The 26,998-nt window shown below is 42.4% G+C and overlaps 1 protein-coding gene across 1 annotated transcript in view; it reads left to right on the top strand.

The window, feature by feature from the left end:
• Positions 1 to 26,998, top strand: part of LOC132591035 (probable JmjC domain-containing histone demethylation protein 2C) — a 211,493-nt gene that overhangs the window by 47,905 nt on the left and 136,590 nt on the right. Inside the window, exon 2 of the mRNA XM_060263908.1 lies at positions 19,099 to 19,263. Within this exon, the coding sequence (XP_060119891.1) occupies positions 19,099 to 19,263 (165 nt within the window). The remainder of the gene's footprint in view (positions 1 to 19,098; positions 19,264 to 26,998) is intronic.

The following is a 26,998-nucleotide window of genomic DNA, read 5'->3' as shown; positions in this document are numbered from 1 at the left end:
TGGATGTTGAGGATGGTGCGAAGGCAGCGCTGATGAAAGCGCTCAAGGAGTCGCAGGTGATGACGGTATAAAACCCACGATTCGGAGCCGTAGATGAGGGTTGTCATCACAACCGCTTTGTAAACATTGATCTTTGTGCCTTTTTTCAGATGCTTGTTGCTCCACACTCTTTTGTGCAGTCGGCCAAATGCACGGTTTGCCTTTGCCAGCCTGTTGTCAATCTCCTTGTCGATCTTGGCATCTGAGGAGATGATGCACCCCAGGTAGCTGAACTGCTGGACTGTCTTCAGAACTGATTCACCCACAGTGATGCAGGGAGGGTGATAATCTTCCTGGGGTGCAGGCTGGTGGAGAACTTCTGTCTTCTTCAGACTAACTTCTAGGCCGAATAGCTTGGCAGCCTCTGCAAAGCAGGACGTCATATGCTGCAGAGCTGATACCGAGTGGGAGACGAGTGCAGCATCATCAGCAAACAGTAGCTCTCGGATGAGTTTTTCCATTGTCTTGGAGTGGGCCTTTAGTCGCCTCAGGTTGAACAGGCTGCCATCGGTGCGATAGCGGATGTAGACACCATCGTCATCATCTAGATCTACTGCGGCTCTTTGAAGCATCATGCTAAAGAAGATCGTAAAGAGAGTTGGCGCGAGAACGCAGCCTTGCTTTACACCTGTGCCTATTGGGAAGGGCTCCGAGAGGTCGTTGCAGTGTCTGACTTGGCCTCGCTGGTCTTCGTGTAGCTGGATGATCATGCTGAGGAACCTTGGGGGACATCCTAAACGTTCCAAGATTTGCCACAGGCCTTTCCTGCTAACGGTATCGAAAGCTTTGGTAAGGTCGACAAAAGTCACATACAGAGCCTTGTTCTGTTCCCTGCATTTCTCTTGGAGCTGCCTGAGAACAAATACCATGTCGGTGGTGCTCCTGTTAGCTCTGAAGCCGCACTGGCTCTCTGGGAGGAGTTCTTCTGCAATGGTGGGCACCAGTCTGTTCAGGAGTATTCTGGCAAGGATTTTGCCTGCGATGGAGAGCAGGGTTATCCCCCGGTAGTTGGAGCAGTCTGACTTTTCCCCTTTGTTCTTGTATAGGGTGATGATGATTGCATCGCGAAAGTCCTGTGGTAATTTGCCTTGTTCCCAGCAGGTGACAAGTACTTTGTGAAGTGAGCTATGTAGTACTGTGCCCCCATGCTTCCAGATCTCTGGTGGAATTCCATCAACTCCCGCTGCCTTGCCACTTTTCAGTTGCTTGATGGCTTTAACAGTCTCTTCTAGGGTGGGGATCTCATCCAACTCTGTTTTCACCGGTTGAAGTGGGGTGAGGTGGATTGCTGAATCTTGAACTACGCGGTTGGCACTGAAGAGAACCTGAAAATACTCCGACCACCGGTTCAGTATGGATGCCTTGTCTGTGAGGAGTACTTGGACAAGGACAAGGACAAAGGACAAAGGAAAGGCATGCACCTGCCTCACAAAGTGTGCAAAGACTAAAGCTTTCGTGTTGGAACATCAGAACCATGCTTGACACAGTAGGCAGTGGTCGCCCTGAACGACGCTCTGCTCTAGTTGCCCACGAACTTCTCAGGTTGAATATCGACATAGCAGCTCTCAGTGAGGTCCGTTTCCCTGAGGAAGGTAGTCTTCAAGAACACGGTGCTGGCTATACCCTCTACTGGTCGGGTAAGTCAAAGGCTGAGAGCCGCCTTTCTGGCGTTGGCTTCATGGTCAGGAACTCCATTGCCTCCAAACTCGAAAACCTGCCAACAGGTCACTCAGATCGCATCATGTCCATGCGCCTCCCACTTCAAAACAAGCAGCATGCAACACTCTTCAGTGTGTATGCCCCAACCCTTCAAGCAGATCCTGCAGAAAAGAACAAGTTCTATGCTGATCTACGCAACCTCGTACGGAAGACCCCTACAGAGGACAAGGTGATCATCCTTGGCGACTTCAATGCCAGAGTAGGTAAAGACTCGGAAGCCTGGAAAGGAGTACTTGGCAAACACGGCATTGGCAACTGCAATGACAACGGGCGCCTCCTGCTAGAATTCTGCATGGAGCACCAGCTCACCATCACCAACACTATCTTCCAGCAGAAGAACAGTCTGAAGACAACCTGGATGCACCCACGGTCCAAGCATTGGCACCTTATCGACTACATTCTGGTGCGCCAGAGAGACCTTCGAGATGTCTTACACACCCGAGTAATGCCCAGCGCAGAATGTCATACGGATCATCGTCTTGTACGCTGCAATCTCCGTCTTCACTTTAAACCCACACCCAGGAGAGGAGGTATCCCTCGGAGGAAGTTTCAGGTTGGCAGCCTCCAGTCAGCCAAAGTTAAAGCTGCCTTCCAGGCAAAACTCCAGTCAAGAATTGAGGACCCCAGTTGCCCCACAGACCCTTCTCCAGAAGCACTCTGGGAACACCTAAAAACTACCGTCCTGCAGATCTCTGAAGAAGTCCTCGGGTTCTCCACAAGGAAGAACAAGGACTGGTTTGATGAGAACAATCAAGAGATCCAAGAATTACTGGCAAAAAAGAGATCTGCCTACCAAGCACATCTTGCTCAGCCCTCCTGTCCTGGGAAAAAAGCAACCTTTCGCGCTGCATGTAGCAACCTCCAGCGCAAGCTTCGAGACATTCAGAACGAGTGGTGGACCAAGCTTGCAGAGAGAACCCAGCTGTGTGCAGACACTGGTGATTTAAGAGGGTTCTACGAAGCCCTGAAGGCAGTATATGGTCCATCATATCAGGCTCAGAGTCCCTTGCATAGTGCAGACGGCTCTTTAAATACGCTGTGCTATAACTGCATCCAGATATTTGGCTATCTGTCCAGTAACTTGGTTTTCTGCATCTCTTAATAACCAAGAAATGTCCTTATCCAGGGAATCAAAGCTAGCTTCAAGTAATGTGAGAATTAAATCTGATCTTAAATCAGAAAACGCAGAACAGTCTAACACGGTGTAGTCAAAGTCTATTTGAACTACAGGTACATAATCTATCAGAAAATGATATGCCTTGGTATCTTCTCATTAGAACTGCAGATGACGGTGCTTTCAGCTGTGCTAATATAAATGCCCTTCCGTACCTTGATATTGTTAGCAATATTTTCCTCCATCCCTGATTCTTTTGTATTCTGAAGGAGGCATCAGGTTTGAGCAGGCATTTTTTTTCTTGATATGCCCTTCAGAAATGCATATATGCTAAGGTTTGGGATGGATATAATTATATTTGATGAATTGGTTAATAGTAGACAATTAAATTTAACTTGATTGATTGCCTGTTTCTGGTTGCATGGGTACTGAATACTAAAGAAATCACCATACTTTAAGATTCCATTAGCGGTATAGAAAACATTTTGTTATATTCTTGAATAACCCTCTGCACCACCTTTATAGTATTTTGAGCTTTCACGTAGGGATTGTTCTTCATGCACATGTGTGCGCCTGTGTCTGCATGTCTAACTGAGCTGTCTTTCACTCTAGAGTCTAACAGTGCAATGTGCTTTCCCTGTGCTTTCGTCTTCATAGAACTTATATTGGAATTATCATGTTTCATTCCTATGTATGTTGGTGTTTTGTAGAATGAAGAAGGCTGTGTAAAACACTGACCATGTGAACTGTTCCTGACATATACATGTAGCTGAGTAATGTTGCTTTATCTGTTTTAGTTCATAGTAACTTGATTCTGCTAGCGGTAGGCCTGCACCATGTAGTTGTTATAGTATCAAACAAGGTGTGGTAAGACCAAGGCTCAAATTTTCATTCAGCTGTGAAACTCACTGGTTGACCTTTGGCCAGTCACCTTCTCTCAACCTAATATACTTATTTCACAGAGTTGTGAGGATAAAATGGAAGAAAAAAAATCCATATATGCTGCCTGAAATCCTTGGAGGAGAGGGGAGGATATAAATATAATAGAGGTATGATTCTTAAACTGGGGTCAGTGAGTCTGGGCAAGTGCTCTAGGTAGTCTACAGAATGACAAAGGAATGACCCTCCACTGTTTTCTGATTCCCCAGAAAAGCTCCCCGCTTCAGACACTATGATTCTTCCTAGGTGTGTTGACCAGGCAGTGCCTAATTCCAGCTGCTGTTTTTTGTGGCCAAGAGAATGAAATTGACAAACTGTGGCCAAGAGGATGAAACAAACAGATAAAGACCTTGTTTTTATTTCATACCTATTTGTTATACCTGGCTTTGAGTTCAGAGCATCCATTATGTGATTGATGGGTTCCCTCCATCAGGTCAACAGTGTGACTGCACACATGAGGACATAACACCCAACTTTTGATGCTGCAGCAGCCATTTTCTGGTGGTGGTGGTGGGGAGGTTATTGACCACTCCTTTGTTGGTATGAAGAAATGCATTTTTCTTGGGCAGAATAGCTGCAGTAAAAATGAATATCTTACCAAGGATTATGTATTTGTTTCAAACCATCCCCATTGTGAAAGATGCTAAGCAATTTGATAAATGGAGAAGAAAAATCTCGGAATTTGTGTGGGCCGGGAGGAAACCTAGAATTAAAATGAAAGTCCTGATAGATGCAAAAGAGAGAGGTGGGTTTCAATTACCAGATTTGAAACTGTATCATGAAGCAATTTGTTTAGTATGGTTGAAAGAATGGATAACGTTATTAAATAAAAAACTTCTAGTGTTAGAAGGCCATGGGAAAAAATTCAGCTGGCATGCCTACTTGTATTATGGGAAAAAGAAGATGGACGGTCTTTTCTCTTACCATTATATAAGGAGCAGCTTACTAAATGTGTGGATAAAGTACAAGAAATATGGCGATGAGAGAAGACCTTTGTGGATAGTGCCGGCTGAAGTGATAAAGTTAACGGCCAAAACAGTTAAGGAAAAACAACTATCATACAACCAACTACTAAAAATACAAAGTGGGAAAATAGAAATGAAAACTGCAGAAGAATTGAATTATAAATATGATTGGTTTCAAATGCAACAAATAAAAAGCTTGATGGAGAATGATATCAAAGCTGAAGGAATAAGGAAAGAGCAAACAGAAATGGAAAGAGTTCTGCTTGGAGATAATGAGAAATTAATTTCAAAAGTGTACAAATTACTTTTACAATGGACTACAGAAGATGAAGTAGTGAAATCTCAAATGATAAAATGGGCAATTAATGTAAATAAAGAAATAAAGATGGAATCTTGGGAATATCTGTGGAAAAACTCTATGAAACTCGCAACATGTCATAGCATTAAAGAGAACTGTTTTAAGATGATGTATAGATGGTATATGACTCCAAAAAAATTAGCAAAGATGAACAATAAGATGCCAGATAGGTGCTGGAAATGTAAAAAGCATGAAGGTTCTTTCTACCATATGTGGTGGACTTGTGAAAGAGCTAAAACGTTTTGGCAGATGATTCAACAAGAGATATCTAAGATCCTGGGATATGAATTTAACAAAGAAGCAGAGACTTTTCTGCTGGGATTACAAATGGAAAAATTTCCAAAAGAAGATAGAACTTTAATATGGTACTTGCTCTCAGCTGCTAGGACATTGTATGCGCAGTTGTGGAAGCAAGAAAAAATACCAGAAAAATGGGACTGGGCTATAAAAGTTATGTCATGGAGTGAAATGGACAAATTAACAAGAAAACTAAGAGACTGCGATTTAGAACTTTTTAATCGGGAGTGGAAGAAATTCAGAAGATATGTAGAAAAAGAGTGGAAAATAAAAGGACATTGGACAATTTTTGATGATTAAGACTTTTAAGACAAGAATATAACTTTTGAAGGGGGGATCCTTTTCTTTATCAATTTTTGTTTTTTCTTGATAGTTAAAGGTACCTTTAATATCTGTTTTTTTTAAAAAAAAACACTGGCGGGGGTCAAGTATTGGGGGAGGGGTGGGAGAAAAGTAAGATGTGGGGTAGAATGATGTTTTTTTTTAATCTTAAGCTTTTTATAAGTTGTAGATATAGTTCTACTACCATATGTTACTAATAAAATTGTTTATACATAAAAGAAATGCATTTTTCTTTGGAGGTTTGAAACGAGCAAGACCTTCACTCTTGAATTTTAAAAGGTCCCCCCCTCTGGACAGAGAGCAGGCAGGAAGGGGAGAAGTCAGTTCAGTTGCTTTCCAGACATACCTTAGCCCACCTTCATACAAATGCTAATAGGTTTAGCAGGTGAGATAATGGATGGGTTAGGCTGTCCCCCAGGGAACAGAGATTTGGAGGAATTAAAATATTAGAGAGACTTCAGGAACGAAATTTCTAAAAACTTCAGGAAAAACTTCTGTGATCCAACCTGACTGATCAGTGGGTAGGGAAAAGAGAGGTGACAAAACTCAGGGGTGTCAGGAGGAAAGTCATCTTTGATGTGTAGTCAATCAGAGCAGGTAGAACTTTTAACTGAGGTCTGGAGGAGGCAGCCATTTAACCATGTGCTTACCCTGAAGAACTGGAGGAAACTTCAAGGTAATGATCACTCTGTAGAGATTTGTACTTTACTAAGCTAAGGAGCCTGTCCTATATTTTAACATCTGATAGAGAGAGGGATGGAGGAATGTTTTACCCATTTCTTTTGAATTCCCTGCTCAATCTGGTGCTGTGCTGAAAGTATGCCTATGAACATTTTTTATTAAAACTTTATAACTTTTGATGCTGGTAGAGGTTCTCTTCTCTGTACTACATAGACCTCCACCATCTTGGACACAGTATTTTAAAAGGAGTGCCAGGGAAAGGCAGTCAGTTGGCAGGTGACTCCAGTGGCACACAAGGCAGTAAACGGTCCTGGTGGTGACCAGGTGCTGGGCAGCAGGAGACACAGAGGGAGGGCCTCAGAACTTGGAAGGGAAACCGGGAGTCCTGACCCTCAGGGGAACTTCCTGCAAAAATCAGGTGGTGGTGGCCGGTTACTGGAGGGAGGGAGAGAAAAGCCTCTCCAAGTGTTGGGAAAACCTTGGAGGGCAGTGTGCAAAAGGGCCCATAGGCCAGATCAGTCAAATTCTACCATAGTGGATATGAATGTTGCTTGAAAAGCTTTTTTATAATACAGAGGAGCCTTATAACTGGGTTCTTTGGGATGGGTTGTTACTGATAAAGGCCTGTAAAATTATGCAGGAAAGAAAATTCCAGCACATACACCCCATCGTACTCATTTTGACATCATGCTTAAAATGTGTCTCACCCTTGCTCTATTTATGGAGTGAATATAATTTATCCCATTTATTGCTCATTCTTAAATTCTGCTAACTCCTTTTCAGTTTTCCAGCTGTTACTTTGTTTTATCAGCCTACTTCATTTGTTGTAATGCTCCGGTGATAATGTGTAAAAGTAGGGTTTAGAGTTGTTCATAGTGACTAACAGATGTAGCGTTTAAATAGAATATAGTTGAATAATTATTTTCAAAAAGGATTATGTAAAGATACTTTATAGATTATATAAAATATTTATTTTTTGCAATTTCCTCACATTTTACCCCTCTTATTTGTGTACGGATGTGGCAGTTTTCGTTATGGATCCTTTTAAGGAACAGTATGCTATACAAGATCAGAAACATAGAGGAGAATGTAATTAGTATATCAGTCATGCATTGTTCTAAGAATATGTATTTGAGGTTTTAGTTTTTTTGCATGCTTTCAGGTTCTCTGTGCTGTAATACTGCCCTTTTAATGTAATTGGAGAAAAAGGCATTGTGTTTTTAATTTTTTAAAAACATCTTTCAACGATTCTGACTCTTCATGTCTTGATATTGAAAGCTTAGCTAGAGGTAGTGATTAGGGGTGTGCAAAAACAAACAAACAGATTTACACGGATTTGGAAATACACGGGGCCAAAAAATTCGAAATATCGTGTATTTCCGAATACCGGTACTCAGAATAGCCGCATATATGGTAGATGCGCGGCTATTACCGAATATACGGCCCCATTATACCCTATGGCCATTGCAATCAATGGCAAAATAGGGTATATTGAAAGGCATCTGGAGGGGAGGGGGTTTGAGGGAGAGCCCCTAAATTTACAGGGGACCTGCAGGGGACTCTCCCCTACAAATCCCCCCAAGTCCCAAAAAGATTGGGCCAGGGGGTCCCATTCCAGGGGCACTCAAAGCCAAACCTAACTTCACACCACAGAATCTCTATAGGACCCAAATGCACTACATTCATCTATCTACTCTATGAACCCTGCTGGCCTGGAACCAATATAAACCCAGTTGCTAATGTTACTGCCACACAAAACACAATCTACTCTGCTCTGTAGACCTGGCTGCAGCAAACCCAGATGCCAGCTCTCCAGCCCTGCCCCAAACAACACAGGGAGAGCTGGCCAAGCACAGTAAGCCTGCTGGTTCTGGGTCTCTCACCCAGGTGCCAGCTTCCCTGCCACAAAACACACAATCTACAGATGCCAGCTCTCCAGCCCTGCCCCAAACAACACAACTCTCAAACAAGAGAAGCAGTGGACAGATCCAAATAATAACAACAGATCCAAACAGACAACTGAAAAACAACTGTTAAAAAGTGACCCTTTTTAACAATGAAAATTAGGCCAAACAGCCCCCCTCCACAAGAACCAGAAGAGAAAAGGAACAACAGCAGCACAACACAGCAGCAACAAATCAAACAAAGAATCCCTTTAAAACAGTAAAAAACCTTGACTTTTAACAATGCAGGAACCCCTCCCCCCCAAAAAACCTTCACCCTAACCCCAAGAAATCCAAGCCACCCAAATCAGGACACTGCACTTTTAGAAGTCCTCTCACTAAAGTAAGATATGGGCAAATTGGCAAACCCCCCCCCAACCCAGGCCCCCACCCCCAGCAGAACCCCCTAACCTCAAATAATCTACCCAGTACTCACCCATCCAAATCTGGATAAGTAAAGGGACTCTGAGTCTTAAAAAGTCTTTTTACTAACTAAAATAAAAACAAGAACGCCAAGACTGCCGTACCTTAGACGTCTTCTCTTCTCCTAGCAGGTCAGGCAAGGCTGAGAGAGAGCAGCAGCAGCTGAGGCCAAGGACCAGTGCAGCATAATCTTTCTCACACACCAACACAGCAGCAATGGAATGGAGTCCAGCCAGGCAGACTCTTTTAAAAAGTCATCTGGCCCTACACAGAGCAGTTTCAAAAAATACCACTGCTCTGTGATTGGCCAGAGAACACTTTTTACTTGGATACCCAAGTAAACAAAAGAACAAAAGAACAACAATGTTGCTGATGGCTGGGGAATTAGCCCAGCCATCAGCTACACAACAGCTGTGCAAAGCATGCATTTGTAATGCATTTTGCAAATGCATGCTTTGGATTGGCTGCTGGGGCTCCTCTCCCCCTCCCCCTCCCTTCCTGATCCCAGGGAACCTATGGGAGAGGCGGGAAAAGGCTTCCAAAGGCAGGAAAGGAGGCAAGCAGCTTCCCTGAGGCTGCAGAAGCTCCTTTCCCGCCTTTTCCATGAACTTCTGTATACTTCCGAATATCTATTCGGAAGTATATGGGGAGCTGTATACGGCTCCCGTATAATGGCTTCAAAATGGATTTGGAAGTATATGGTGCCGTATACTTCCGAATCAGGGGTGATTCGGGAGTTTCTTTGATTCGGCTGAACCGAATGCACACCCCTAGTAGTGATTCTGTTAGCTTTCACTTGATGTCTCTGAACAGCAGATAGAAACCGAGTATACATCTAAGCACATCTAAATGAAAGGAAATAGTCCTGGTATCTTCATTTTGCCATAAATGTCCAGTTATACCAAAAGTAGTATAGAAGCACTCTTACTCAGATCTTTATCTAGCCCCTTGCATTGCTGACTGTTGTTGTGTCTTTCAGGCATCCAAATCTCATTGTCAGTACTTCACTGCATTTGGCTTTGGTTCTGTCTGCACTGGTGCACCATGTTCTGTCCTGTATCTGGGATGGTTCTGATGTTTGTGACTTGATTTAACCCTCTTCCAAATTGTGCACACACCCATTCCCTGTGGCTACTTTTAGGGAACATTAAAGACATCTCTCATCTGGCCTCATCACTGATTTCTCAGATGTCATCTGGTTTATCCCTGGCCTGTCTGTTTCGCTCTGTTACTTATTGCAATGCACTCACATTAAGACAACACAGCAGATGCTGCCTCTCATCAAGGGGGCAAATGTGGCATTTCTCTCCAGTCTGCAGTGCTGTTTGTCTGTGTCCAAGTGCTGTGTCCTCTCCCTGGCAGCTGTAGCCCAAGGGAAAACGGAACAGCAAGCAAAAGAAAGAACGAACCACAGCTGCTTTGTATAAAATAAAATAAACCTTCCTAGGCCAATGATCCAGCAGTGTGATTGGTGTAAATAGTACTTCTGAAAGACAGACATAATCTTCTTTGAGGGCAAGATTTGTGAGTGTAACTCTGCTTGATTGGTAATTGTCCCTGTCAGTTAGATACATGTTAAGGCGCTGTTCACCTACTTCTGACCTTGAATTCTAAGCCCTGGTGCTGGGTCTGATTGCTTGAAGCAGTTTTTTTCAATAACTATCAGTGCATGAGTCATTTTCATTTCGACTTCTGATTCCTTAATGTAAAAAGAGTTCTCCCTCTTAGGCGTAGGACACCTTGTGGATGATTCCCAACCCATCAGTAGGGAGACAGGACTAAATTTTCAACTTCCTGTTTCTGTTGGGAGTCACCCTCAACTCAGTTCTTTTCCTGCCTCTGTAGGGAGAGCATCGAATATAGGATCGTCTGCTACTATTCTCTTCATCTACATATTTCCTCAATTTTTTGATCCTTTGCTACCTATTTATTTATTTATTTATTTATTTATTTATTTATTTATTTATTCCGGGATTTATATCCCGCCCTTCCCACGAGTGGCTCAGGGCGGCTTACAACAAACAATAAAGCAATAAAATCGGAATAAGATAGTTACATTTAAATCAAACATTTAAAAACCTTAAAAACCTTAAAACTAGTATTAACTATACGGTAATCACAGATATCTAGAGAGCTACATTAGTCCAGTCAGGCGTAAGCTAACCGGAAGAGGGTCGTCTTACAGGCCCTGCGGAACTGAGTAAGATCTACTCATCATACTGTTCTATTGTCTAATCCTCCCTCTTATCTTTTCCTCTGACAAACCTTCAATATTTCCTTTCCCTGGAGTCGCCTTCGGGCATCCCAACTGCCATTTTGTGCCCAGTACTTCTAACAGGCCTTGAGATCGTCATGGGCTCCTCCGAGTGAGGCACTCCAAGGACGATGGCTTCATCTCCTGCGGGGAGTGTGAGCCCTTGAGCAAACAGAGGTTAATGGAGCCGACAAGACCCAAGAGAGGCTTGTGTGGATCTCCCCGTCATTGCCGCATTCAGGTGGCGCCTCAGAAAAGCACGCCAAAACAGGCCGCAAAGAGAAAGACGCCCTGGTGAAAGGCAGAATGCAGGTCTTGGGCCATCCAGATCCTTCCCAGTCTGGCGGAGATGGTGAGGCATGCAAATCGGGCTGTTGAACGGGCGGTAGAAGGCTAATTTCAGGGCCCCGTTCCACAGCCGAGTCTAGTGCAGCATTTATACATTACTCTCAAGTAGACCAACTAGAGGCTACTCCAGGTACTGCACAAGAGGATTTGGTTCCTGTGCTGCTCCCTAGCGATTTCTTCTCTGTACTTAGAGGTCAAATGAGAGAGGAAATGCAGGCCTTTTGTAAGCATCACAGTACAAAGAGATGCAGATCACACTCCCATTCATCATCATCACCCTCCCCTACTAGAAGACCAAAAGGGAAGGGTAAGTGGCCTACCAAGGCAGCACAAAAACAGGTTTCCTCTCCAAATAGAGGAAGAGATTCCTCTTCCTCTAGAGGAGATGTCTGATAGAACCATGACAAAGAAGAAGGGGAATTCCTCTCAGATGAAGAAGATTTAAATATTGAGGTCCCAGAGTCTGCCCAACGATTCTTTAAAATGGAGGACTATCAATATCTACTCATTAGAACCCTCACAGCATTAGATCTTCACGATGATCCTGATGTTGAAGATGAGGAGGAGGAAGATGGAAAATAGAAAGTGAAACAAAAGGAAGGGGATATGGAATTTTTTCCACAAAGGGCATCCTATGACAAGGCTTTTCCATTTCCAAAGTATTTTGAAAGGCAGATCAGAGCAGAATGCAGAAAACCATTTGCTAATAAACAGTACCCAGGAATTCTAAAAAAGCTCTACCAGTTATATTCCTTTACTAACGATTTCTTGCAGATTTCTTTAATTGATGCTCCAGTTACAGCTCTTCAGAGATACTATCTGGTGTCGGAAGATGGCCAAGGCACACTAAAAGATCATATTGACAAGAAGACAGAGTTTGCCTTACGAAGGTCACATGAAGCCTCTGTTATGGCATCGGCAATAGGGTCCATGGTGGCAAGAGCTTCAATTGTATGGATGAGGAAAATTATCTCAAGGATCCCAGAGGAAGACCATCGCATGGTGGAAGGGACCAATCGGGTCTTAAAGGCTGTATCCTTCCTGGCAGATGCCTCCCTTGGACTCCATGATCTTCGCTGCCAGAGCTATTGCTTCATCAATGGCAGCCAGATGTTCTGTTTGGTTGAGAGTGTGGTTGGCAGACACACATTCTAAAAATATTGTGATGTCTTATCCGTTTCATGGAGGGCACCTCTTCGGCCAAGACTTAGATAAAATACTAGTAGATACTAAAGACAAGAAGAAGGCTATGCCCAAGTTTCTCCATCAAGACAGCAGACAGGGGTTCAATCTTCCTTTCTTGCGCAACACATGTTACCCCGGTTTAGACAAGACAATAGAAGAGGAGCCTGGAATTCCAATAAACAACCTTTTCATCGCAACACCTCGAACAGATTCAACAAGTTTGGAAGCAAGCAGACAGAAAGATCGGACAGAGACGACAAACCAAACAAAGTGTGACTACGATATAATTCCAGTCGGAGCACGCCTCTTCCATTTTCAGCATCAGTGGCAGAAATGAACAATGGATGTTTGGTGCAAAGAAATAGTCTCCGAGGGTTACAGAATAGAATTAAGTCAAATACCATGCAACCACTTTGTCTGCTCACCAAGTCATTCAAATCCAGTAAAAAGAGATCACACAATTCAAGCAATTCAACGACTTTTAGAAATAAGGGCAATAGAGCCCGTTCCTCTGGAAGAACAGAAGAAAGGAGTTTATTCGATATTTTTCACAGTGCCGAAAAGATCAGGCAACTGGAGAGCAATGTTAGATCTAAAATATCTGAATACATTCATCTTGTCAAAGAAATTTCGAATGGAAACACTGCGTTCGGTAACAAAAGCCCTATAACCACGAGAACTATTCACTTCAATAGATCTCATGGAGGCGTACCTACATATACCAATCTTTGTGGGTCACGGAAGGTTCCTTTGATTTTGTTATCTCAACCATCATATGCAGTTTGGAGCACTACCGTTTGGCCGTTTGGCCTATCATCAGCTCCGAAGGGTGTTCACCAAAGTATTGGTAAACTTAGTCGTCCTGCTGAGGGAACAGGGTATTCACATTCACCCTTAAATAGACGACATAAGAGCGCCAACATTGGAAAGAGCACAGTTGGACACCAACAAGACCATCCAGATTCTGCAGAGCCACGGATTCAAAATCAACAGTCACAAGAGTTCACTGGAGCCAATGCCTGGGAGTTATAATAGACACATTACAGAATCACCTAGTTCTACCACTTCACAAGGTGCAAAAGATAAGAGAAGCGACTGCAGCAGTGATTCAGAGCAAGAACTCATGTCTGTCGTTAGCAGTGCTACAGGGCTTAATGATTGCAACAGTAGATGTCATCCAATGGGGCAGGTTGTATTCCAGACCACTCCAGAACTTCTCACGACCCTACCAATACTGTATTTCAAAGAAGATGGACTGTTCATTGAGGGTTCCACTGAAACTAAAGATGGACCTACGCTGGTGGACAAAGACTTCCAACCTGACTCAGGGAAAACAGTTTTGGATAGGAGAATGGATTCAAATATATACGGATGGCAGTCTATCAGGCTGGGGAGCCACATGCTTCAACGTTCCAGTCCAGGGCACCTGGAACCAGGAGGAGTCCAAGCTTCCGATCAGTGTTTTGGAACTGAGGGCAATCAGACCATTTTGCTGCAAGGATCAACAACTGCCACGTATTAGTCAGAACGGACAATGTTTCTGTGAAAGCATACATAAACAGACAAGGAGGATCCAAGTCTACTCTTCTTCTCAAGGAAGTGACTCATCTGTTAAATTGGGCACAATTTCACATAGCTTCAATAAGAGCGGAACATATGAAGGGCTCTACCAATATTCAAGCAGATTGGCTCAGTCGTCAGCAAATATGTCGGGGGTAATGGGCATTGAAGCACAGCGTATTCCAGATGATAGTGAATAATTTCGGCCAACCAGAAGTGGATCTATTTGCATCCCCGTACAACAACAAACTGAAGCGCTTCTTCACATGCTTTTTTCATCCGAAATGGAGACCACAGATGCATTAACAGCCAAGTGGCCACAGACCTTACTATTTGCTTTTCCACCAATTCCACTCTTACCAAGGCTGATAAGGAGAATCAGACTACTTCAAGCCGAGATAATAGTGGTAGCTCCATACTGGCCAAGACGTCCCTGACTTGTGGATCTTCAAGAGTTATCAACAGATCTTCTGCTAACCTTGCCTGTATCAGAAGCATGCTTGTATCAAGGGCCGATATGTCATCCGCACCCGGAGTGGTTTCATTTGACAGCGTGGAAATTGAGAGGTCAAAGTTGCTAAATCTGCGATACTCGGAACAGGTGACACAAACAATGTTAGCTTCTCAGAGACCGTCTATGGTCCATATATATAATGTGACCTGGAAAGTGTTTGTCCGCTGGGGCAGAAGGAAAAAGATCAACCTTTTGAAACCTAGGGTGAAAGAAATTCTACAATTTCTTCAGGACGGCTTGGATTCAGGGCTCAAAGCAGCCACACTTCGTCGTCAAGTGGCAGCACTTGCTTCTGTATTAAATTTAGATGGCAAAAATGCGCTGAATAGACATCCTCATATCACTAGGTTTTGCCACTCTTTCTCTTCCTCCCCAGTTGCACAGATTTCCTACTTGGAAATTAAACATGATGCTCACGGCATTAACAAAATAGCCTTTTGAGCCTATAAAAGAGATTTCCTTGTCATTCCTTAGAATGAAGGTTATATTTCTGGTGGCCATAACTTCTGCCTGAAGTGTATCTGAATTGGGTGTGCTTTCAGTCCACAAGGATTTTTGTATCTTCTGCAAGGACAAGGTGGTCCTCAGAACAGATTTCACATTTAGACCAAAGGTGGACTCTAGTTTTCATAGAGCTCAAGAGATCTCCTTACCCTCATTTTGTCCAGATCTGGTACATCCCAAAGAGAAGTTGTGGCATAAACTGGATGTCAGGCAGGCTCTAAGATGCTTTATTGAGAGAACCAAGGGCTGCCGCAAAACAGATTCTCTGTTCATAAATATATCTCCACCACACACAGGCAAAAGAATGTCTAATGCTGCCATTAGCAAATCACTACGTTTATGTATTACTGAGGCCTATAAAGCTCAAAAACTTCTGCCGCCACAAGGTTTGACAACTCACTCAGTGAGAAGCACAGCAGCAAACGCAGCTTATCTAACAGGGCATCTGTAGAGGAAATTTGCAGAGCCGCTACGTGGTCATCAATCTCAACCTTTATCAGGCATTACAAAATTAATGCATATGATTCTGCTGATGCCGCATGTGGAAGGAAAGTGCTGCAACATATTCTGAGGGATGCTGATGGTGAGATCCCTCCCACTATCTAGGGACACTGCTTTTAAGATGTCCCACAAGGCGTCCTATGCCTCAGAGGGAGAACGACCACTGGGTATTTACCGTGAGGGGTCCTTCTCCTCTGAGGATAGTAGGACACTTTGGCCCTACCCTTTAGTTCTCGCCATCGACGTGCATCAGATATGTAAAAATATTTATATGAAGCAGAAACAGAGAGAAAAACTCAAGTTATAGGTTCTCAAGAAAGTGTAAATACTCCTGTTACCCTGTTTTTTCAACTATGCTATCTATTTCTGTCTGTTTTCGTTGCCTTATTCTAGTTCTAATGGTTATATCAGTTATATTTTTTTAGTTAGAAGGAAGGTTCCTGCTGCTTGCAGGAATTGCCAAACTGAGTTGAGGGTGACTCCCAATGGAAACAGGAAGTTGAAAATTTAGTCCTGCCTCCCTACTGATGGGTTGGGAATCACCCATAAGGTGTCCTACTATCCTCAGAGGAGAAGGACCCCTCACAGTAAGTACCCAATGGTCATTCTAGCAGGATCCGGATCTGCACTAAAATTATTGTCTTTTATTGCTGCTATTGGGAATATAAAATTGCCTAGTTTTATTCATAGAGCCACACAGCTTGGCCTTCGGGGCGGGGCGGGGGGAGCATTTTGAAAAATGCAGTTTTGTGTCTGTCTAGTTGTATTTTTAAAATTTAAAAACTATTTCAGAGCCAGTCCAGTAGTTACATTTGAATATTTTAAAGGAAGCTAGATTGGCAGAAACTTTTGAGTGCCAGCTCAAGATTCCCTTACTCAGAAATATATAGGTCCAAAATTCCTCCAACTTTTCCTAAAAGACCCATTATTTCTTACAGATCATTATTCTTATAAGTATTCCCTTGTCCAGGAATTTGTGTATAGTCTTCCAAACACTTCCTTCACCTTTTCCCCCTCTGAGCTTGTTTGCAAGTACTGCCTTCTGCATCCCTCCTTCAAGCCAAATGCCACAACATTGGAGTATTATTATTTACCACTCTATTTAACAGCAAATTGTCTGGTCATTGTTTGGATAATGGAAGCCCCACAGTAGGGCTACACAGAGACAAGACCCCCTACTCAGGGGCTAGGTATAAAGAAAAATACTATTTTGGAAATTAACTGAAAGGGGGGAAAATGCTCCCCCACAAATGGCTTGATGAGGACTGACAGTGCTGTAGGAGTAAAATGTTGAGAGTGGGTGAGATACAGTTGAAAGTGGGAAGGTGGGGTGGGGGGAATCATTTTGCTCAAGCCCATGAGAGTTTGTAGTTTCCTAGAGCAGAATGTCCAAGAAAGCAAGACTAGTGTATCTTTAATTGTGGTGAGAATCTACAATTCAGTGGTTTAGATATTCTCAGGTCAGAGATAGGGATAGAAACCCTTAAAAGAAAAGGCTGCTGCTTGTCCCTGATTTCAGATTTTGAGACTATCTGCAAGGAGTATGATGGGGACTCAAGAGGCCTCTTATCTTCTACAGTATTTTTATGAAGGTCTTCACAAAAGGGCAGACGCATGCGCAAGAGAAATGGGCACTGGACCTGGGTAGGGAACTTTCAGTTACTGAATGACACCAGGTTTGGAACTCAGTTGTTCAGTACTTAAAAGTTTTTCATATTCAGCTCCAAGCTTTTAAGATGCAGACCAGATGGTAGTACACCCCCTCTAGGTTACATAAGAGAAATAAGAACATTAGCCCATTGTATTGGAAGGAATGTGGCCAGATTGGTGCATTTTGACACTGCTGGTGGGACTGTCCCATCATCCAGGGATTCTGTCAAGATGTCTTAACTAGGACTGGTAGAATAGGAGGTCAGGTCATTCCTCCTACTTTGGATCTAGCTTTGCTAGAATTGTAGTGTGACTGTCCCTGAGTAAGGTTAAGAAGGTTATGATTTCTCTTACTGATAGTGGAAAGGTTAGCCATTGCTTCCAAATGGAAAACTAAGGAAGCACCAACTTTAGAACTATGGTCCAATATACTATGGACACCTTTTGTGATGGAAAGATCACTGATGGTCTAAACTCTCACTCCTGTGATGTTATGAACAGCACCTTTGTAGGTACCTGGTTCCCGATACTGCAGTATTTATCTGAGAAGGAGATTATTCTATCTAATGTATACATCCGGGACTAGAATTATTTCTGAGTACGTGGTTGCTAACAGTTTCTCTTTTGAGGTTATATGCTGTTTTAATGCCCCTAAAAGTTGGAGTATGGTACCTGCCTTCCTTTTATTATATAGTTATTATTTTCCTTCGCCTGTTTTCCCCCTGATGATACATGTTTTTAAACGAAATAAACATTTATTTAATTAAAATAGTGAGAGTATGTCATTAGGCTCCATTATTCTCCTGTCAAGCTTGACATCAGTCTCCACTTCTTACGTATTTATAACCATTGGTATGTTCTCCCCCTCATTGAAAATATATTAACCATATATACTAAGCTAATTATTATTTTAATCTGATAAAAATACTCTCATTATTCTGTATGCTAGTTTACTGCCCACCATCTATATGTATGGCTGTGATTTCTGTTTTCATTCAGTTGCATCTGAAGAGGTATGGGTGCACAAGCTCAGACCTTGTATAAAAATTTGTTGGTCTTAAAGGTGCTGCTGAACTCAAACTTTGTTATAATGTTTATTGTTAGTGAACTTGCTATTATGCTAACTTGGAAACACACTGAGGAGCTTCAAATGGTGAGACTTGAGTGCGGAGGGCTGGATATGAGGATCATATTATTAACTGGCACTAGTTCCTAGTTGCTTACCAGGCACAATTAAAAATGCTGGGTTTTGACCTTTTGAATTCTAAAATGTCTAAGTCCTGAGTATCTGCAGGAACATTCTTACCATATGTGCTGAATGTGGCTTAATATTGAGAAAGACTTAATGGGTGCTCCTGTCTGAAATGTGGTGGGTGAACACAAGATTAAGGGGCTTTCTCATGGTAGTGCCTGTTCTCTCCCAGGAAATCAAGTCAGATTATCTTTGTCATAATCTGTAGAGACTTGGTGAAGACTTTATTTTAAGGAAAGAAATTACTGGACTGGAGGAGGAATCTGACTTGGTATAACACTTGGTATAATGTTTTTATTAGTTTCAATAAGTTGTGTTTCTGTTATTAGAAACAAAATATATTTGGAGTTGGGCTGTAATAGAGTGAAGATGTTCAATAGTAGTTTGTTTCCCATGATTTGGAACTTTTTTCTTTTGTTTAGGAGGAATCTAAAAACAGTAATAAAACTATTATACTAATTCTACTGATCTGTGTATCATTGCGTAATACGTCTCAATTTATTTCTTCAGGTATATGTGGAATTTGATGACCTCGAATGGGAAAAGCGAGAATGGGTTAAAGTTTATGAAGATTTTGCAGCCTTCCTGGTGGAGTACCAGCTGGTCTGGGCAAAGAGAAAGGATCCTAGTCAGACTCAGGGATCAAAGATCAAGCATATTCAGTGGCCTGCATTGGTAAGATGTGTCACTGTTTTTATGCATGCCTTACAAAAACTCTAGAATGGGGTGGCCAAACTGCAGCTTGGGAGTCACATGCGGCTCTTTCACACACATTGTGTGGCTCTTGAAGCCCCCAGTACCCCATCAGCTGGCTTGGAGAAGGCATTTGTCTCTTTCAATCACTTCTCCAAGCCAAGGCAGCCAGCTGCTTGGAAAATGCAATTAAAGTGGCTTTCTTTTTACCTCTCCTTCCCCCATCTATTTGCCTGCCTGGCTGCCTTCCCTCCGATAGCTGACATTTTATTCCATGTGGCTCTTACATTAAGCAGGTTTGGCCACCCCTGGTCTAGAAAGTGACTTTGCAATTTGGAATTTATACATTGATGTGTTCTTTTCCCATACCCCTGGCAATGCTTTAAGCTGTTTTAGAAGTATCGTAATTGTAGTTATCTGGGTTGGAAAAGATGTATGATCTACTTCCTTTATTTCATTTTTAGTTCTAAAATTTGTATTGGCCAGTTCAGAAGTGTTATTGAGTTGTGTGATCTTGTTAGGCAGAGCTTAAAGTAGGGCACAGATTAAAGCATGGTAACTGATGTCACCTTTTCACCTCCTGGTTTTACCTGTACCATGCAGTAAATAATCATTTACCTCTGATATAGTACTCTCCCTTTTTTGGAAATTACTTTTCTCTACATGAGCTCTTGATGAGACACGTACAGAATATATTTTGTGTTGTTGATTCTGGATGTCCAAAGGTGTGTCAGAGATTGCCACTTAGCAACTATGTCAAATCTGGGTAGTTATTGCATCAACAAACTGAAAGGCTTTTTGAAGATCAATTTCACTAAAACTGCTTCTTTCCCTTCCACTTGATTGGCTCTGTAGCGACCAGTTGAGAATTGAGTGGGCAAAGGAATGTTCTTTACATTAAGTATCTCCTGAAGTCAGTCTCATTTGTCCTGAACCAGATTCAGTTATTTGTTTACTGTCAAAGGGGTAGAATCCAAAAGATTTGAGTGGGAAAAAATATGAATGGTAGAGTGAGAGCTGTAAATATTGTTAAATTGTATATACTGACTTGAACCTTGGAATATGAGGATTTTGTAGTTCAGCTCTTTGGGTTCCAGTTCCAAAGGAGGTTCAGGTCATAACATCATGGCCTGCTTCCCACCTTTCTGTCTTAAAAAAAAAAAACAAACAACTTGTAACATTCAGCCTGATGAAGCATTCTTGTGAGGTGGAAAGTTTACACAATGTTTTGTGACAATTTGGTTGGTCCTAATAAAAAGTATTACATAGATTTTGGGGGTGGAGGTTGGTGAGGAAATTCTGTATTCAATATATCTGTGCAGTTGTCCTGCCTGTCCTCTACTCCCCCAGACATTCTGCTACTGTTCCAGGGCTTTTGGTGGGGGAGTGCAAAGAAATGGAGCTCTGTCTGGGTTTGCCAGGGCTCCGACTAGCAAGCTGAGGAAGGAGTGGGGTGGCATCTTTAAATGCCTCCTCAATGGTTTCAGCCTTCCCCAGCTTGCCCACTGGGGAAGGCACGGGGGAACTCCTGCTGGGCTTTTTCTACAACCCCCCCCTGGACTATCCTATATAATCAACTATGGTGATAGATTAAGATAGGTAGCTGTGTTAGTCATCTGTAGAAAAGAGCAAGAGTCCATTAGCACCTTAAAAACTTAACAGATGAGCTTTCATGCATCACTGCTTACTTGAAATTCTCTTAAAGTGAGCAGTGACTCACGAAAGCTCATACCTTGCCACGAATTTTGTTGGTCTTAAAGGTGCTACCAGACTTTTGCTCTTTTCTACTATGTCACCAACTGCAAAACATTCTGCATGTTCACCACTTATCTGTGTGTTCTTGCAACATACTGGACTGTGTTATGTAACTAAAGCAGTTAGGCTTTTCTTTGTTGAAGGTTCACTTGGAGTTGAAATTCAAAATTGATCGTTAGTTTCCCATGGCTTGGTGAAACCTTTCTTTAGGGACCTGATATGCTTATACCTTTTGCTCAACATTTGGTTCCTTATTTCTTTGTTCTTTCTGGACTCCTCAGTAACCATTTTGAACCCATGACTTCTTGTGATATAAGACTGCTTTCATTCAAAACTGCTTTCCTAGTGGTGATCACATACTACAGTCTTTCATAAGAGCAAAGTAGTACTTCATTCCAACCTCAGTTTTCCATTTGAATAGTTTTCTGCAAGATGTCACACTTGTCTCTTCCTGCTCTGGCATGTCAGAGGGCAGCTGATATACTGGATGTCACATGAGCCTCCTTTTTTGTACACCTTTAAAGCCAAAGATTTCAGAAAGGTCCATACTTTGTTTCTTTGTGATAGTGCCCCAAAGAAGTGTTGTAAAGTCTCCAGCAAAACAAGTGGGTGGTCTCCACTGTTTTGATAGAATAGTTTTTTAATGAAGCAGTGTGAAGTCTTATGCTTCACATACATCCTGAGTGAGAGATATAAATGTTTCTTTAGTCTGAGAGGTACATTGGGTAGCAATGTAGGTAACTGTTGCTCAACTTCCTTCTCCCACAATGACCTCACGGTGCAGACCCCTGAATTAAATATTTTTATTAGTCTTAGGGAAAATGTATTCCTCCTTACCATTGTTTAATATAATTTAATAGAAAAATGTGTTTTGCATTACTTTATGGGATTATGTTTTACTTAATGTTGTTCAGTATAGTGTGATTGTTCCTTTCCTAGTCCCTATCACTGACATTCTGGCCACTTTGTATTGGGGGCGGGAAGAAGATTTTTTCTTCCCCAGTGATGTCTCAATTAACATTTTCCATTTTTTTCATAGCAATGAATGACAGAAACACACATACTTTTTTGAGAAAATAAAAGACAGCAGTTGGGAGACAATTGAGCATTTGTGACCCAGTGTCTGGATTAGAAGGGCAGAATTTGTCTTTCATCATTGCAGTCTGTGACACAGTTATTCCAGCTGGAAAAGATCTCTCTATCAATTCTGAAATTTTTTTGTCCACCTGAAAGCAATTGGTACTTTTGTTGCGTGAGCCTGTGACACATCTGTGTCTGCTGCTACATGCATTGAAATTCCTTGGGAAATTCTGACTCATCCTGCTAACTGTAGTTGATATAGTAATAAAATTAGGCTTGATTATGACATTACAGGCAAACCATGGTTTGGCTGCCATGAAATGGCTTTGTGCCTGCATGCTTCCTCTGTTGCATACTCCAGACCTTCCTAACTTCTGGGTCCACAGCAATTATGGTTTGCTGTTGCTGAGACAAAGTAATGATTACCATGATCTATGATGTGCTTCCAAACCAGAACTGGAAACACACTTCCAGTTTCCTGCTTTGATTTGGAGGTAGCTCTGGCAAACAGTAAGCATAATTTTTTCATTGTTGGAACTAGATAGGCTAATAGTTTCTGTGAACCAGGACGTGAAGGTGGGAATTGGAGCATGCAGGGAGAGGAAGGAGTGGGCAGCTTATTCACTAACCGTAGTCTGGCAACGATGCATAAAGTGGAGCATTTCTTTTTTTGCCGTCATGTCATAGCTGACATGGCAACCCTATAAGGTTTTCAAGGAAAGAGACATTCCAAGGTGGTTTGCTGTTGCCTACTTCCACATTACAAACCTGGTATTCCTTGGAGGTCTCCCATACAAATACTGTCTCCCATCCAAATACTGCCAAGAGCTAACCTTTCTTAGCTTCTGAAATCTAATGAGATTGGGCTAGTTAGGTCAGGATGAAGTGGGCCATAGGATTAATTTGTTACCTTAGCAAATGATTGTCAGTCCTGTGTTGTGTGCTGCATGTTTTACTTATACCCTACACTAGTAGGTTTATATCTACTTCACCACTCATATATTCTGTATATTCAGCCTATCATCCTCGCAGCTGTGATCTTAGATCAAAACTTCCTTCATATTTTCATTCTCCTTTCCTTTAAACAGGTTCATCTGGGAGAAGACTAGACTTGCTTAATAATATGCTGCTGCTAGTTGCATGCAGAGTAAGGGCTGATTTACATGCATAATTCTATTTTAAAAATTGCTCCATCCTGTGATAGCTTGCTTGTGTGGAGCTTGCATGTGACCTGCTAATGGCTCATAGCATCTCTTTGTGGAGGACACACTTTTCATAATATTGCTTTCAACCATGAGAGCTCAAATCTGCCCCCCTTCCTTTCAAAGAAAGTTGGGATTCTTGTGATTTTAAGAAACATCTGTGTTGCTTAGGTAAAACAAAACATCTAATCTCTTAGGAATGCCAAATGACAGGGTGTATTCATTTCTGTCATAAAACAGACAGGTTAAATCCATGATGATGATTGGAAAAAAGATTAAGAAAGTTTGCCTGTCTGGAAACATGGTAGTAAAACATTTCAAAATATCCACAAAGCCTGTTTTCCATCTGTTTCAGTACTGATCACTTAGGTAAAGGGATAAAAATTTATCTGTTCCAATTGTAGAGTGATGTTTGTAGAGACTTACAGTGCAATCCTAAACAGAGTTGCACTCTTTTAAGTCATTGCATTGTCCCATTGTAAGTTTTATAGGCACACAATTTACACATTTTATAATTTTGAAATGGCAATCTAAATGTTTGATTATTTTTGAAAATTAGAAATGTAGACATGCAATTTTCTTGCCAAAAATGGTGATGATAATATTCTGAGCCAGTCTGTTGCTCTGTCACAGTAAAAAGAGGGAGGTAAAACCTGCTTGTTTTGAAGTATCCCATTGTTCTCAACAAGACCACTCAGGTAAACATTCTGATTTCTGTTTAGACTGACAGGAGACCCATGAGATTCATGGGGTATGGAAATTCCATCAGCCCTTCCCCCAGTTTGTGTCTTCTCCCTCCACCCCGGTCTGTTACTTTCCGTCTTTTTCCAAAATGCACATGACCTCCCATATCTTTGCTTTGTATCCCCCACTCTCCTTTTTGCTTTTCCTACTTTTCCAGCCTCCCTGTGACAGAACACCAAAGTCAGCTAGGCATCAGAGAAGAGCAAAGACTGAAGCAGACCGAGCCATATACCTTGCTGTTGCTCACTGTGGTTTGGTCTGCTTCAGCCTTTGCTCTCCTCTGATGTCTTTAGAAGACAGAAGGGGGATTTTTGTCTGATGAAGAGGAAGAAGAGATTGAAAAATCTAATCGAGTGTTCAGGAATCTCAAAGCAGATGACAATCAATACCTCCTCCTGTCAAAAATTCTTACAGCTGTAGAGCTTCAAGAGTCCACTGCAGAAGACAAAGCCCTTGCAGATTCAGATTAAAAAAAAACAGATCCAGAGGGAATTGACAATTCCTCCCCAGATCTAGTACAGCTGACAGGGGTTTTTTCATTTCCAGAATTATTTGAAAAACAACTGAAAGTCTGAACAAACCAGGGGGATCAAAATCCACAGCCCTACACAGAAGGCAGCTGAAGTCCTCTCATGGTTGGAGAAGAATCTGTCACCGATCAAAGCAGAACATATAAAGGCTCAGCAGGCAGATGATTCAGGAGGAAGAATGGTTCCTGCTAATCACAAGCCAGTTTGCTTCCCCAAGCGTGGACCTCTTTATGTCTCTGTAAGACCACCAACCCAACAGATTCTTCATCAGGTTCCCTCACCCTAAAGCGGAAGAAACCAACACTCCCACTTCACAGTGGCCAATGTCATGGGTGATGCTGAGCCCCTGTCCGAGTTGGCAGCATCATCAGAGCCTGCAGCCAGCCCTTCTGATGCCTCAGGAAGTGACAGCTCACCGCTGCTTGAGTCAGCGTTCCCGGCACTTGCCCAGGCAGCTGACGAGGCACAAGTGCAACCAAACAGCCCATCTGACTCACCTCCGCTGGTGGCTCAGGTGAGAGAGAGGCTCCAGCAGGACTTAGCAACCCACTGCCGAGATGCATACTTGCAGGGAAGATGGTCGCTGATCCCTGAGTGTTAAAAGGAACTTTGCCGCTCGCTAATTGAATCATCACCAGAGGCCCATATATCCCCTGCTTGGGGCTGGGCTCTCTGTGAAAGCAATAAGTCGCACCTGTGATGACCTCGCATCCACCCCTGGCTTTGGACCTTAACCCTGCTTGGTTTTCCCAGTTACCAGATCTCCTGCTTCAGATGATCACATTCTTAGACCCTTGACTTGGCTCTTGGCTTCCTGACTGAGCTCCTGTTCTGATTCTCCTGGCTACCACCTCAGACCGAACCTAGACTCTGCTCCCCGATCAAGCCCAGCCCATGACAGCTGAGGACTCTGTTGTTCCCTTTTCCATCCAAACTAGTCATGGCCAAACTAATCAGAAAGCTCAAGGAGCAAGAAGGAGATAACATCTTAGCGGCACCCTTTTGGCCATGCCAATTGTGATCCTCAACCCTGCAAAAAATGTTGATGGAGTCACCACTGAGACCCTTGGTGTCACCAGACATGCTTCATCAAGGTCTGATTTGGCACCCACGTCTGGAATAGTTATATTTGACTGGTTGGAAATTGAGAAGGACAACTTTCTCCATCTAAGCTATGATCTAGAGGTCACTGATACTGTGTTGGTCTCCAGAAAATAGTCAGCAGGATATACAACATGTCATGGAAAGCCTTCGTAAGGTGGTGAAAGAGAAAGGTAGTTGATCCTTTAAAACCTCACCTTAAATCAATCCTGGGCTTTTTACAAGAAGGAGCTTTCAAAGGGCTGAAGCCTTCCACTCTAAAATGACAAATGGCAGCCTTGTACATGATCCTGCCACCAGTTAAAAGAGTTCAACATCTCAAGGCATCCTCATTTAAGACGTTTTCTTAAGGATGTGGCCTTGTGACTCCCACCACAAGTGCAGAGGTTCCACATGTGGAATATATATACGGTCATCTCAGTTCTTACTAGACCACCCTTCAAATCCATCGGGGAAGTCTCATTAAAGTAGTTAAGGCTAAAAGTTCTTTCTTATAGCAATCACATCTCAACAAAGAGTATTGGAGTTAGGTGTGCTTTCAGTCAAGTCCGAATTGTGCATATGTTGTAAGGACAAGGTGGTTCTAAGAACTTACCCTAGTTTATGCCCAAAGGCTACTCTGTCTTCCACAGGACCCAAGAGGTGTGTCTTCTATCTTTCTGTCCAAATCCTAAACATTCAAAGGAGAAGACATGGCACATGGTTGACATACAAAGGGCACTTAAGATGTACTTACGCAGAACAGAACATATCAGGAAGACCGATGTATTGCTTATTTCCATTTCCCCTCCCAATTCAGGGGGCATAATGAAAATCAAAAGAGTTGGTGAACACTCAAAGAAAGTGTAATGGAGTGTTTGGAAAACACTGGAGCAAAAGCTTCTCAACATAAAGAGTGAAGTCACTGTGAAAAGCTCTCATTAGTCAGAAACAAAATGATTAAAGTCTATGCATGTGCTGATTTTACCTAAGAATTATCCATATTGAGTTACCTCGGAAATTTTACCCTAGATTTCACCTGACTTGCCCTCTCTGTTAAATAAAATATTTTGTTATTTTTGAATTTCAAAAAGCCTCAAGTGCCATTTAAGTTGTTTAAGTTAAAGTGGGCTCCTGATCCTTCCCTCAGGTTCCTGGGCTGAGCCAACAGCCAAAATATCATACTGTGACAGGATTTATGACAGGGTGGGACAGCCAGAGTTCTTCAGCAAAGAAAACATATCACTAGGATGTCTCAGTCAGTAAAGGGAAAGAAAACTGGAGGGAAAAAACTTACCTCTAAGGGAAGGAAGTGAACAGAGCCGT

Source organism: Heteronotia binoei, unplaced genomic scaffold (genome assembly GCF_032191835.1).
Source record: "Heteronotia binoei isolate CCM8104 ecotype False Entrance Well unplaced genomic scaffold, APGP_CSIRO_Hbin_v1 ptg001331l, whole genome shotgun sequence".
Lineage (NCBI taxonomy): Eukaryota > Metazoa > Chordata > Lepidosauria > Squamata > Gekkonidae > Heteronotia > Heteronotia binoei.
This window is presented reverse-complemented; position numbering and strand designations above follow the sequence as displayed.